The sequence below is a fragment of the Choristoneura fumiferana genome, chromosome Z, assembly GCF_025370935.1.
Source record: "Choristoneura fumiferana chromosome Z, NRCan_CFum_1, whole genome shotgun sequence".
NCBI lineage: Eukaryota > Metazoa > Arthropoda > Insecta > Lepidoptera > Tortricidae > Choristoneura > Choristoneura fumiferana.
The window spans coordinates 15,719,152-15,732,020 of NC_133472.1; the positions used below are offsets into that span (position 1 = coordinate 15,719,152).

Consider the following 12,869-nt stretch of genomic DNA (forward strand, 5'->3'; position numbering starts at 1 on the left):
AACGTAAATATGAATTGAGAGTCAAGTTCAATATTAAGAATATGCATCGTTGACATCGCCGACATAAGAATTGAATTGAGATCTACAGCGTGTTTGTCAGATGGATGACCATCCGTATATAGGGGATAGATGGGTTTATATGCAACGTGGTCGAGCATACAAAAAATCACTTGGGCCCAAAGTTGTTTTTTTCCTTCCTGTAGGTTATTATCGCATTAAATTACGGCCTAGTTAATTTTAACGAATAACTCTAGCTGTTTTTAAACAAAGTGCGATTATTGTGTACCTGATGGAAGGGCACAAACTAGAGATGTTTTTGAAAAATTAGAAGTAACTTATTGAATCAGGTGTTACATTGCGGAGGTCATGTCAATGAACTAAAACAATAACTTTGCTTTGCTTTTTAATTAGAAGTAGCCTATTGTTTTTAGTTTTCTTTTTTAAAGCAACGCCAAGTTGGCTTTTTAAATTAATTATAAAATTTTACCTCCTTTAAATTTTCCTATTTAAAAATTTACCTCCTTTTGTGGTTTAAGAGTAACGTTGAAAATTCTCGAAAGAAACAAAATATTTTTTGTTGTTTTTTTTCAAATCGGTTCTTAGTCCTTCGACGAATATCCGTACCTATTCTGCATTCTATCGCGTGAAGAAACTACATGCATGAGCTTTCTCCATAGCTCGTTACGTGACTGAGCCTCTCCAAGAGGTCAACAATTAAGGACCACGTCAGAGCCACATGTCATCGCCGGCAACACACACTGATCGAAGACTCGGAATTTTCATTAAAATCGAGCGTCCTCCCCTCTAAAATTTAAACAGGTGGGTGGGAAAATTTGAAAAAATTCAGAATGGTAGAAAGTATATCAAACTTTCAAGGAAAACTATAACGGCTAAGTTTGCTTGAGAATTATTGGTAGTTTTACTCTTAAATAGCAGCCTAAGGTATAAAATATACCTAAACTTGGAAGATTCCATATAAAATACGAAATCCTTCGAAAAATATTACTTAATTTTTTCGTAATGGCTACGGCCTATTTTGGGCGTGTCCGACATGCTCTTGGCCGGTTTTTACAAAATAATAGTTACCAAAATTTAAATATAGTTACAAAAGTTTTTCTCTGCGAATTTTCGTTTGAGTGGAAATTACGACCCAAGCCCTCTCAATTTAAGGGGAGGCCCTGTATAGTAGTCTACCTTACTTTCCGAGATAAGGCTTTTTCAATTTTGACAGCTGTCATCTATCGTATTTCGTAATTTAACTTGGAAATACGAATAAACCATAAGTATTGAAAAAAAAAACCAGTTTCTTTCAGTTTTTCATCTTAAAAACATGAAAAGTTACCCGAAGGAAACATTGCAATTTATCGAATGAAACTCTGAAATAAACCACAGATATAAAAAAAACCAGTTTCTTTCAGGTTTTTTTAACCGCTATTTGAGAGCCCGTAATTTTTTTTAGCTACCATGTGCACCAAGTATTTAAATTTATTAGATTTTGGTGAGTCTAGATAAAAATAAAATAAAAATCTTTGGGCCCATTTATCCCCTATATACGTATGTCCATCCATCTGCCAAACATCCTGTATGTATGTGCCAAGTTATTGGCATTGGCGATTGGGATGTAATGCAATACATCCCGATACATACGAGGGGCGTTCAATATAAAGTGAGAATGAGATGCTAACTTTCAATATAAGGAAATTAAATACTGGCCGGTAAAGCTGTCTATCTAGCCTCCTGAAGCCCACCATATAAATATTTTGAAATAAATTGACAAAGCAATTAGAATCTAATTGTTTCGAGAATAAAGTCAAACTGCCGTCAAACTGCCATGGTGTAAAACAATAGAAAAACAAAACAATTTTTACTTTGTTACATTGTCATAGATTCCTAATTCCCTTGAACTTATTGTGTATTGCACATTGGGCCGCACGAGGCTAGCTGATTGCTATGAAAAAAAAATGTCGTGTCACGGTTCATTTTATTGCTGAAAATATAAAGATTTCAACGGGGAACGTGCATAATATTTTATATGAACGCTTGGTTATGAAAAAGGTATCTGCGCGTTGGGTACCAAGATACCAGAATGCTTACTAACACGCAAAAACAAACTAGAGTCGAGATTTGTCAAGAAGCTTTGGACCTGATACAGCAAGAGATTTATAACAATGGACAAAACATGGCTCCATCATTACGACCCTGAAACGAAACTGCAGTCTATGACATGGAAAAGGCCATCATCTCCAACTCCGAAGAAATTATTTGAAAGTTTCAAAAAGATATTCCAAAAAAGTACCTTTGATAGGCAGGAGGTTAAAACTCTATTACTATGAAGTAGGTAAATATTTACTCCAAATATTAAAAATTAAAATCCGCCCGTTAGGAAGTCAATACTGACACGTGTCACTCCCATTAGACGGAGGGCGGACTGCAAAATTTCGTACCTACTTGATACCGCGATGAAATGCACAATGGTTTCCCATAAAACTGATGCTGAGTCCTAATTTAATAGTCTGCCACGGCGGAACTTGCCGAAAGTACCAAAAAAATAGTCACTTCCGGTGCGAAAAAAGGGGCGTCATTTAACCCATCTGATACTGAAATAATAGTCATGGCATCAGATAGAAATTTACTGGTAGATACTGAAAAGCGAAATATGTCAGTATTTTCTTTGCCGGAAGTGCTTGGCAGACGCTCTCAAAGGTGACCACCAGGAACCCTAAATATACCCATCTGAAACCAGCATGAAACTTATTCCAATCGGTAGGTATGAGCCCTCATTTCTGGAATATATAAGTCTGCCAAGGCTGTTTCTGCCGAAACACCTTGACATACGAGATTATGTGAGCAACCTCTACTCCGCTTAATATAGACATTTCAATTTCCATAAATTCCGACAAGGAGGAATTTTGGTGGATACCTTGGGTACATCATTAGGAATAAAGTGTCAAAAGTCCCCATTGATCCCATGTGTGCAAAAAGTTATTCGGAGTCAAAGTTCAAAATTTGAGGTTATTTGTAGAATTACTATTCCCGAGATATCACGATTCTAAATAAAAATGGGCCAAGTGCGAGTGCGAGCGACTCGCGCATGAATGGGTTCTGCACCTCCGTACAATGTTTTATAAACAAATAGTTCAGTAATAATTTTTTGTAAAAAAATCTAATGCAAGCTTTTTTGTTGGCGGTATTTTTTGCCCCTGGCATGGCCTACCAATCCCTACAAGCTACTTTTAATACAAAAAACAGCAATAGATGGCACTACTATTAACATTTGTAAATTATAAAATGTGAATAAGCCGAATTAAGTAGAAATATTAAGATTAAAATAAAGACTAGCATATTTTATAAACACAACTTCACATCAACCTTAATTCAACTCCTTAATTTGAAGATAAGAAACACCATAAAAATAATAAATTGAGAATACGAAAGTATAGGCTACATGTGGCTACATTTCAGCTATGAGGCTTTCGTAGTGTTTTGCAATTGTGACGCTAGATGGCGAATAACCGGAATGCGCTTGCTGGGATTGCCCCGCGCTTGCTCACATTCGTCGAAACTATTTGAGAGAAACATGCCATTCTCTTCTAATAAATAACGTAAATAAGACAAGAGACATCATGCGTATCTCTAGTCGTATAGGCTCAGTTGGTGAGCTTGTTGGTTGTTGTCAGTGTACCGTATAATTAGTGTCTCACTAGATGGCAATACGTATCGTGTTATTTGTGTTCTCACTGGTGCCATCTATTGGAAAATCGAAGGAAAGAAAAATAGCCACTTGAATAGCCAGTATTAGGGTAATACCATTTGCTTGTACTAGGTGGTGTCTCTGTTATATATGTACTCTGTGCCCCTGGTTACCAAAGTAGGTAGTCGTCAAGACGAATCAAATGAGACTAAAACCGATGCGGTCGTGTCGTTTTATTACAGAGTTCCTATGGCCAACATCTAACTTCATCATCAGATCAGCTCTACGTCATAATAATATTGCATTGTCATCGGATTTATATATGCGTGTAAAATTTCAGCTCAACCGGTTGAAGATATCCACTTCAAATTTAAGTTGAAATATTACTTCCACCCGAACAAACATAACTACGAGTAGTTAGTTACATTATATTAAAAACATATTAGCATAACAATTTTAAATTCTCATCCTCCTTGGCTGTCGCCCTGTCGGAGGCTGGATAGCGCTTTAGGAGGCTGAATAGCGTCCGCGGCAGAAAAAAATAAAAGTGCCTGGACGAGGTAATTCGGCCGAACGGCGCGTAACTTGTAAATAAATAGTGTTACTTAGTATGAATTATAACGGACATTTTTTAATGTAAAAAACATTAAATACAGCGGCTGTGTGTGAGTGCTTAATTGAAGTTGGCTTTTGTGAAGTGTGTAGTGTGTGTCGGAAGTTTTTGGATCATAAATTGTTATTATGCTGCACAAAAAAATAAACCACGGTCTTAGAGATAATTATTATAATTATCGAAGGTTTTATAAAATAGCACCAATAAAATCGCAAATTAATAAGTAGTTCCCCTTTAATTTGTAACTTTATTTTATTTTTAGTATTTGTTGTTGTAGCGGCCACTGTAATAAAAAATCTGTGAAAATTTCAAGTGCCTAGCTATTACGGCTCAAGAGACGGAGCCCTATGACAGACGGACAGACAGACAGACTGACAGACAGCGAAGTCTCAGTAATAGGGTTCCGTTGGCACCCTTTGGGTACGAAACCCTAAAAATGAAGGAGTCACGTTCTACATGATAGCACATTTATGCCACGTATACCAGACAGACAGCGAAGTCTCAGTAATAGGGTTCCGTTGGCACCCTTTGGGTACGAAACCCTAAAAATGAAGGAGTCACGTTCTACATGATAGCACATTTATGCCACGTATACCTATAGGGTGACTGGGTAATCGACCTACTCAGCATCAGTTTTATGGGAAACCATTGTGCATTTCATCGCGGTATCAAGTAGGTACGAAATTTTGAAGTCCGCTCTCCGTCTACCTACATACTGAATACGTCAAAAAACAAAACTGTTCAGTATTGCCAGATGTTAGGAGCCTTTACCTCCTAATATTTTTTATTCACGGTGGCCACACCTTAATTGTTATAACTACCGACATCCGAATAACCGCTCCCCTCCACTTTTTCGATAACAAAACCAGCTGACTCGTCAGCTGGAGCGCCATTTCATTCTCTATTTTTTAATATTATTTTAAGAATTTGAATTGTAAGCAGCCGTTACGCTGCCCAAACTTTGCAAGCTTTCCTTCAAACTGTAGTTTTTAAATTCAACGTAAGCTCAGTGCTGCTGCTGAAGCCTCCCTGCACCCCTGCGGTGATCTGAAGGCTAAGTACGACACCAGAGGTTAAGAGTTAACAGTGATTCCGGAGGAGCTGAAGACTTCGAGCCAACGGTGCCCGTTACCGACGCCCTAAGATCCTGCCCTGCAGCAGGCGAGGAGTTCTCAGGTGAGAGCTTCCTACAGCAGCTATTCTTTCGCGTGCTTTTTTATTTTATTTATTCATTTGTCGCGGGACGCCATATTTTGCTTCCGGCACGTTCCTTCACCATCCCGACTTTCCTCTCGTTGCTCTTTCGAAATTCTCATACAGTCCACTTCCCCTTTCTCGCACAAAAACATTGACGTATTTAGTACCAGAATGACAGGGGTCAGGATTGACTTCTCAGCCGCGGACCACTATAGTGTTTTATTTGCGCGTTTAAGCTCGATTTTGGAAGGACATGTACGCACGTAAAGGTGCGGTTTTGTTCTTTTCGAACGTTGAACACGCAGGGATGAGCGCTTACACGTGCGTCCGATTTAATCTAGCGCGTGTGTAAGCGTGTATGCCAAAAACGACTGCATACGCGCAGAATAAACGCTACTATGAAACCGCGCTTATACTGTCAAAGGTACTTTTACAAGGTATAAAGTATTTTTTATGTTACAGATGTACGTTAGTTCTTTATTCTGCATTGATATATAGTATCATAGATCTGTTTTAAAAAGTAAATATATACTTACGTTCATTATGTTGAAATAAAATAAAAATTTACATAATTATTTATGGTAAGTGCCTATCAGTCATGCCCAATTCAAATCAGTCATGTTTGTCTCATATTAAAAAAAAACAAACACTACATCCTAAATAAAATAACAACGCAAAATAACTTACCGTAAATTCGCCAGTAACTGCATCAAATCCAACATGAACTGTATGTTCAAAATTTGTTGGATAGCTTATATTTGGTTTGTTATCATTATGTGCAGTGCTTTTGGATCCCTTAATCTTGGCCTTCAAAGTTTTCTTTTTCCTGTCGCCACTGTCATCGGGTTCTATAACAATTGGTGTTACGTCAAGCAGGCGTGTAAATAGGCATGACAACCTAATTCATAATTCATTGGTATGTTCCATTGTTAACTAATTTATTAGATTATTGTATTCAACTACAGATAGTTTTTGCAGTAAGATAAATTATACTGGAATATTTAAACCAACTAACTTTTGAAAGCAGTAATTCCAGTAGAATTCACGTTCCTTTAACAGGCAAGTTTTAAGTAAGGTTGATCTCAACAACAAAACGCTGTAAAATTCGTACGTCTCGATTGAGATGATTTGCCTATAAAAAGTAGTGAAATCCTAAAAACAGCTAAGCCTGGAAAGTATAATGTAAAAAAAGCGGCCAAGTCCGAGTCGAGCTCGCGCACCGAGGAGGGCTCCGTATAGTCAGAGGCAAAAATATTTTGAACCTAGATACAACCTGCTTAAGTTCATAGAGTACAGCTGCTGACAGACATTACAAAGTTTACTTTTTATTCCCAAGACCGACTCACGCTTGACCAGTTTTTATTATTTTTGATAATTGCAGTATATTTATGTCTATTATTATTTCGAGATTATAGAGATGAACGAAAACAATTAAGTTCATTTTATGGGGAACCCCTTTTTGTTCTATCTCTGTAACGGTTAATTAAACATTGAAACCTCAAACTCAAAATAATAACAGAGGTAAATATACTGCATATCAACCACATACTGCATATAACAAATAATAAAATCCGATGATCATGAGTCGGTCTTGGGAATACATTAAAATTTTGTAAATATTTTGTTTCCTGCGTGGGGTGGGATCCCCACTTTTATTTTATTTTTAATATCCATTTGTTGCTGTAGAACTACAACACAATATGTGCAAATGTCATCTATTCCGGTTCTCGAGATACAGCCCCGTGACACAAAGACTGATAGACAGTCGGACAGCGAAGCGACAGTAATAGGGTACTGTTTTTCACTCAAACTTCGGGCACGGAACCCTAAAGCAAGTAATTTTGGCTGAAATCTGGCTTTTTGTGGGAGATAGGACTTGTGCCGTTGAAAATATTGTAAGATCGTAACTTCACGTTTTTTGGAGTTCAAGTTTACAGGATCTAACGCAGCAGTTAAGGTAAGCTGAATGATGGTTGTTACCTTTGGGCAGAGGTCGCATGTCAACGGAAGCGACCGAGTCCCCCCGGTCGGCGGTGCGGTTGCTCGTGAGGCGCACGGGCGGCGCTGGCGGCTTGTCTTCATCGCTCGACATTATGCTCCACTTTGCCGTTCTATATACATCGACAAGCGATTTATTATTATAATTATTAAATACTAACCTTTAGTTGCAAACATGAAGAAGGTATGGTCGAGTTCATAAACTTCTGAGCAAAAACTTTGTTCAAAAATATCTGAACACGCTTCTAAGCCGTTAATAATAGAGTGGTGTTCACATGTTTTTGATCAAATGTTTGCTCAGAAGTTTATGAACTCAACTGTAACATTATTATGTTACACAACACAATCAGCATCAACGAAATTTTATAGAGTTATTTTCGTAATACCTTTATACATAGTAAACTTGTTAAATATTACAGATTATTATAAAATAAGTCAATAAATATGGCATTTAAACAAAAAAATATACATATGCGGGCTAATGCCGAGTGCCTATCATAATGACTGGCAACACGACGTGTTGCATAATTATGATTGCTCATGTTCAAGCCAGACCAGACCCTCTAGTCCATACACATACTAGCAAATTGGCTACATAAATTGGCCTTTTTGCGTACCTAATGGCTGCGCGCAAAAAGTTAGGCACAATATCGCATTGTGCAGCGATTACGCCCGCATGTGTCTGGCTTAGGTCCAGTTTCTAGTACATAAGACCGCGATTCGCTTTGCCGCTCTGAGCATCCCTCTCGTGCCCACTTTGACCCAACATACATTAGTAGCTCAAGCAATATTATATATAGCATGCAAAATAAGCAGTCGCCAAGAGCTGTGCAGGATGAATAACATTTGAATTTTGAATTTTGAGTGTAAGAGGAAAAAACTTTTTCAAAGTCAAAGTCAAAGTCAAAATATCTTTAGTCAATTTAGGCTATAACAAGCACTTATGAATGTCAAAAAAAATCTACCACCGGTTCGGAAAAACCTCTGCTGAGAAGAATCCGGCAAGAAACTCAACGAGGTATATATTTTTTTAAACAGATTTACAATATTATTAAATTATATACATGTATACATTTAGCCTGGCTCTGCGCAGATTTGGTATTGGTGGAAGTTCCTTGCACAATGATTAGCTACTTTGCATTGTTCTGGTGGATGTGAATATACTATGTGTGTAAACACAGGACATACAGGTTGATTTAACTTTATGCTTTTCACACCAAGTTTTCTGGCAATTAACATTAACTCATTTATTACTGTCAATTTGTCACACAGAAAAATGAAATGGAACTAGCATAAATAAAATTAATTGATATCTCTGAGTGAGGCCGCAATAGTTCTGATTGAGTCCCTCAACTGCTGGCACATGGATGGATTCAAAGTGTGAATTTAAGCATTGAGGTCTGTGTGTACAGCAAAATAGTCAACATAATGACTCTTTTGTAAGACTTCAAACCATAACAGCTGATTAATAAATAATAACAGTCGCAAGGTCAGCACAATAACATACACATATTAGGTATTAAACAATTTTAAAAACATAATGTAACACTTTTTTTTTGTTTTTACAAGAGTTTTAGTTTTAAGTCCATAACTTTGTCAGAATGCAGTTTCTGTATATGTCGGTCTATACAAGGTTCTAAACATGTATGCCAAACTTCATAGTAAGTATATTGTATATAGTATGTATACATACACTGTGTTATTTTTGATTTCCACCAGTGTAGGCCTGTAGTTGGAAATCTAATTACATTACGCAAAGTGTTTATTGTAATCTAAATAAATATAAAATATCATGGGACACTTGACACCAATCAACCTAGTCCCAAACTAAGCGAAGCTTGTACTATGGATACTAGGCAACAGATAAACATACTTATATAGATAAATACATACTTAAATACATATTAAACATCCAAGACCCGAGAACAAGCATTCATATTATTTATACAAATATCTGCCCCAGCCGGGAATCGAACCCGGGACCTCAAGCTTCGTAGTCAAGATTCTCTAACCACTTAGCCATCCGGTCGTCATCCCAAATAATCCAATGCACATCGTATCTTGAGTTGATATTCAAGTATTTCAAGTGGATTCCTAATAAAGTGCACATATGATCACAGGATATTTACATTCACAATTATGGATTTGACACAATACCCGGATTTTATAACGACGGACGAAGGCACACAATGTGATATTTACAATGTCAATTTTAAAAAGAAAAAAGACAATATAAATAAGATTATTTTAAACTAAAAAATGTCCTGAAGTAAAACCTCGGTTACAGAACTGAAAAAATCGTGTAGCAGCTGATAGAAGGTAAAAAGGTGGATATGCCAGAGGGTGTCAATAAAAATTGCGTGCAATATTTAAAGTACTTAAATTACTTTCCCGTGACTTCTGTTAAAGTAGAAAGGCCATTTTAGTTATTTAAAATGGATTTTTTCTATTTAATGTGAATGACTGACAGCAAAATCTTTTAAACAAATTTTAATCATTTATTCAGTATAATTTGGATCATCCTCATCATCATCATCATCAGCCCAAAGACGTCCACTGCTGGACAAATGATAATTTGGATAAATGATTATAAATAAGTATGTATATAAATCTCATAATTTGTGATTTATAATATGTAAAGTTTAAAATACTTGTGTATTTGTTTTTTTGTCGACCATACTTTGCCACAAAAAGTGCATGTTGATAACAATCACTACAAATGAAATAAAAAAAGTAATATAAATAAAATTAAACCAACTTCAAGACCATAATACATTTAATTAAGAACTAAACTGGGAGAAATAAAAGATTTTATTTTATAAAATGTGGCCAGTCTTAGTTTAGAATAAATATTTACAGGAGTACAAAAATTAGTTGACACAATATTAACTTGCAATGTTTATTATATTAGTAGTCTTAAAATTTTAAGTCTAATTTCACCCACTTTCAGATTGACTTGAAATTTGGTAGGTATGGATATGAACATGGTTCGAATAACCAACCATGCAAGAAGGAAAATATGTATACACAACTTTATTGACAGAACATTAAAGTTCAATACCTTGAAAGATGACTGTATAAAAAAAAAATTACGAGCTTTTATGTAGTTTCACTTGTCCTTTGTAATCAAATTAAAAGAAATGACATGACATGAAATTAGGCATGCTTATCCTCCTGTGTCCCAAGTTAAATTTTTGTTTTATGGATATGAAACTCTATGTCACTTGTGAGAGAGTTCAATTTCACATTACAGTAAGTCCTTTATAAAGGACGCTGGGTGGTAGGATGTTGTATAAGTACAGTGACAATACAATAATCCAGTAGTGAAACTTGTGGTCAAGCCAATGGTTGTCTTGTCTCCACAGATTGTACTCTCTTCAAGAGTTAATGGCATCGATCGTTAATGGATATGTAGGTTAAATGAAAATTCAAGTACAGTCAACAAAAAGTACAGTCGGCAAAAAAAGCTTGCATCAAAAATGAAAGTTTAGAGATAAAGTTGGAACTGCTTAGCTCTGTTTGGACTAGGAATTAAACCTTACAAGCAAACAGAACCAATTATTAGTGAATAGTGATAATAGATAATTATCATCTGTTTGTCTTACAATCTAGTAATATTTAAAACAGTTACACAAATATCATGTCGCAATTTCGCTCATTTTATAAATAAAGAATATGCACTTAAGTATTACTTAGTGAAATCATATACAATTTCAACGTTACATTAAAGGACAATATGTTTCTATTTACCTAATGGTTTTTAACAATGATAAATAGGCTTTATTGTGTTCATGACATCTCAAGAAAAATATTTTTTTATTACTACATCAACTAATACTTCAGGAGAAGAACCTTTGTAGTTGCTCACAAGTAATTAACCTAGAGACTAAATAAATAAATATCATGGGACAATTGACAGCAACTGACCTAGTACCAAACTAAACAAAGCCTGTACAATGAGTACCAGGAAATGGATTAACATACTTACATACATATTAAACAACCAAGACCGACAACACCACCACATAGTTTAATAAATATGGACACTACCTATACAGGGATTTAATACTGGAATCACAAGGCAATTTAATTGTTGTTATATACAGTGTTGCATTATTAACACAATCAACATTCCTTGGATTTAAAGTAAATCGATTCACTGGACAAAAGCCACATCTGACAGGAGAAAATGAAAGAGAAAATGGGATGAATGAGGACCTAAATGACTTAAAAAAAATTGAAATTATGAACAATAAAAACACACTCATGTAAGTACACTACGGGTATTAAAATAGAATCTTCCAGTTTTCTTTATTCATATTGACCCAATGTTTTTATAGTATGATGTAAAAGCAATATCAATTTGTGTTATGCTTTTTATCAAACTAGATGTCATTTAGCATCATAAATATACCAAGAATGAAATCTAATGAATACTATAATTATATTAACTAAAAAAATAAAATACTTGGACTATATTAGAAAAATATTTGTCAATCAAGAGAGGTTTAAGCTGTGTGAATTTCGTTTAGGGAACAAAAATCATATTTGTAAATGTATAGTATCACGTAAATAAGTTTTCAGACTTCGAGCATTCCTTGGACTATAAGAGTAAATCCAATTCAATCATATACGATTGCTAGGTTGAATAATATGCTATCTGATGATTAATTGTAAAACCTGATTAGTTACTTACACAACAACTAGTCACACTAGAGATTAGTCATGAAAACGTGCAATGAAAATTTACGACAAAACGATACCATTGCTTAGAATTGGAAGACATTTCTTTTCACTTACCTGGAAAAGTATGTAACTGGAAAAATAAATAGTCAGACAGGCCGAAGTCACATTTCAATTAACCATCACACTTAAATAATACAAAGACGATAATCAACAATCCATTTATATGATTAATATTATAACCGTTGGCTTAATTCAATAGTTAATACTATAGCAGCAATGACTGGAGAAGCCGCCATTACTTTCATTCAATTCCAAGACCATCATACATTTTCTTTCTTCTCTGTTCTAATAGTGATGTACCATCGCATCGCATCACACGAAAAATAAAAAAAGCACCACAGAATGGTCACGGAACATAAGATTTTTTTATCTTTGCAATTGCAATGCAGATATTTTAGAGAACTTACATAATTAATTAAAGGATATCGAAATGTATAGGTATAAATCATCAATATTGAGTTGATGCTATTTTTTTTGCCGGTTGTACCTTAATTACTTGCAAATCTGTCCTTGACCTATGATGAAAAAACCGTATATTTCACTATCGTATTTTGCTTCGTTTTTTTATCATTTATTTTATTTCCTTTTAATTATAAAACATGCTGAAACTACCCAAAATAGTTG

General features: G+C 35.2%; 1 protein-coding gene across 1 annotated transcript in view; it reads right to left on the bottom strand.

The window, feature by feature from the left end:
- Pak (serine/threonine-protein kinase PAK 3-like protein) overlaps window positions 1–12,526 on the bottom strand; it is a 39,185-nt gene extending 26,659 nt beyond the window's left edge. The window contains exons 1-3 of the mRNA XM_074089212.1: window positions 12,300–12,526; window positions 7,482–7,612; window positions 6,189–6,349 (exon numbers count right to left, since the gene is read on the bottom strand). Of these exons, the coding sequence (XP_073945313.1) occupies window positions 6,189–6,349; window positions 7,482–7,593 (273 nt within the window). The 5' untranslated portion in view covers window positions 7,594–7,612; window positions 12,300–12,526. The remainder of the gene's footprint in view (window positions 1–6,188; window positions 6,350–7,481; window positions 7,613–12,299) is intronic.
- Between the last annotated feature and the right edge of the window lie 343 nt (window positions 12,527–12,869).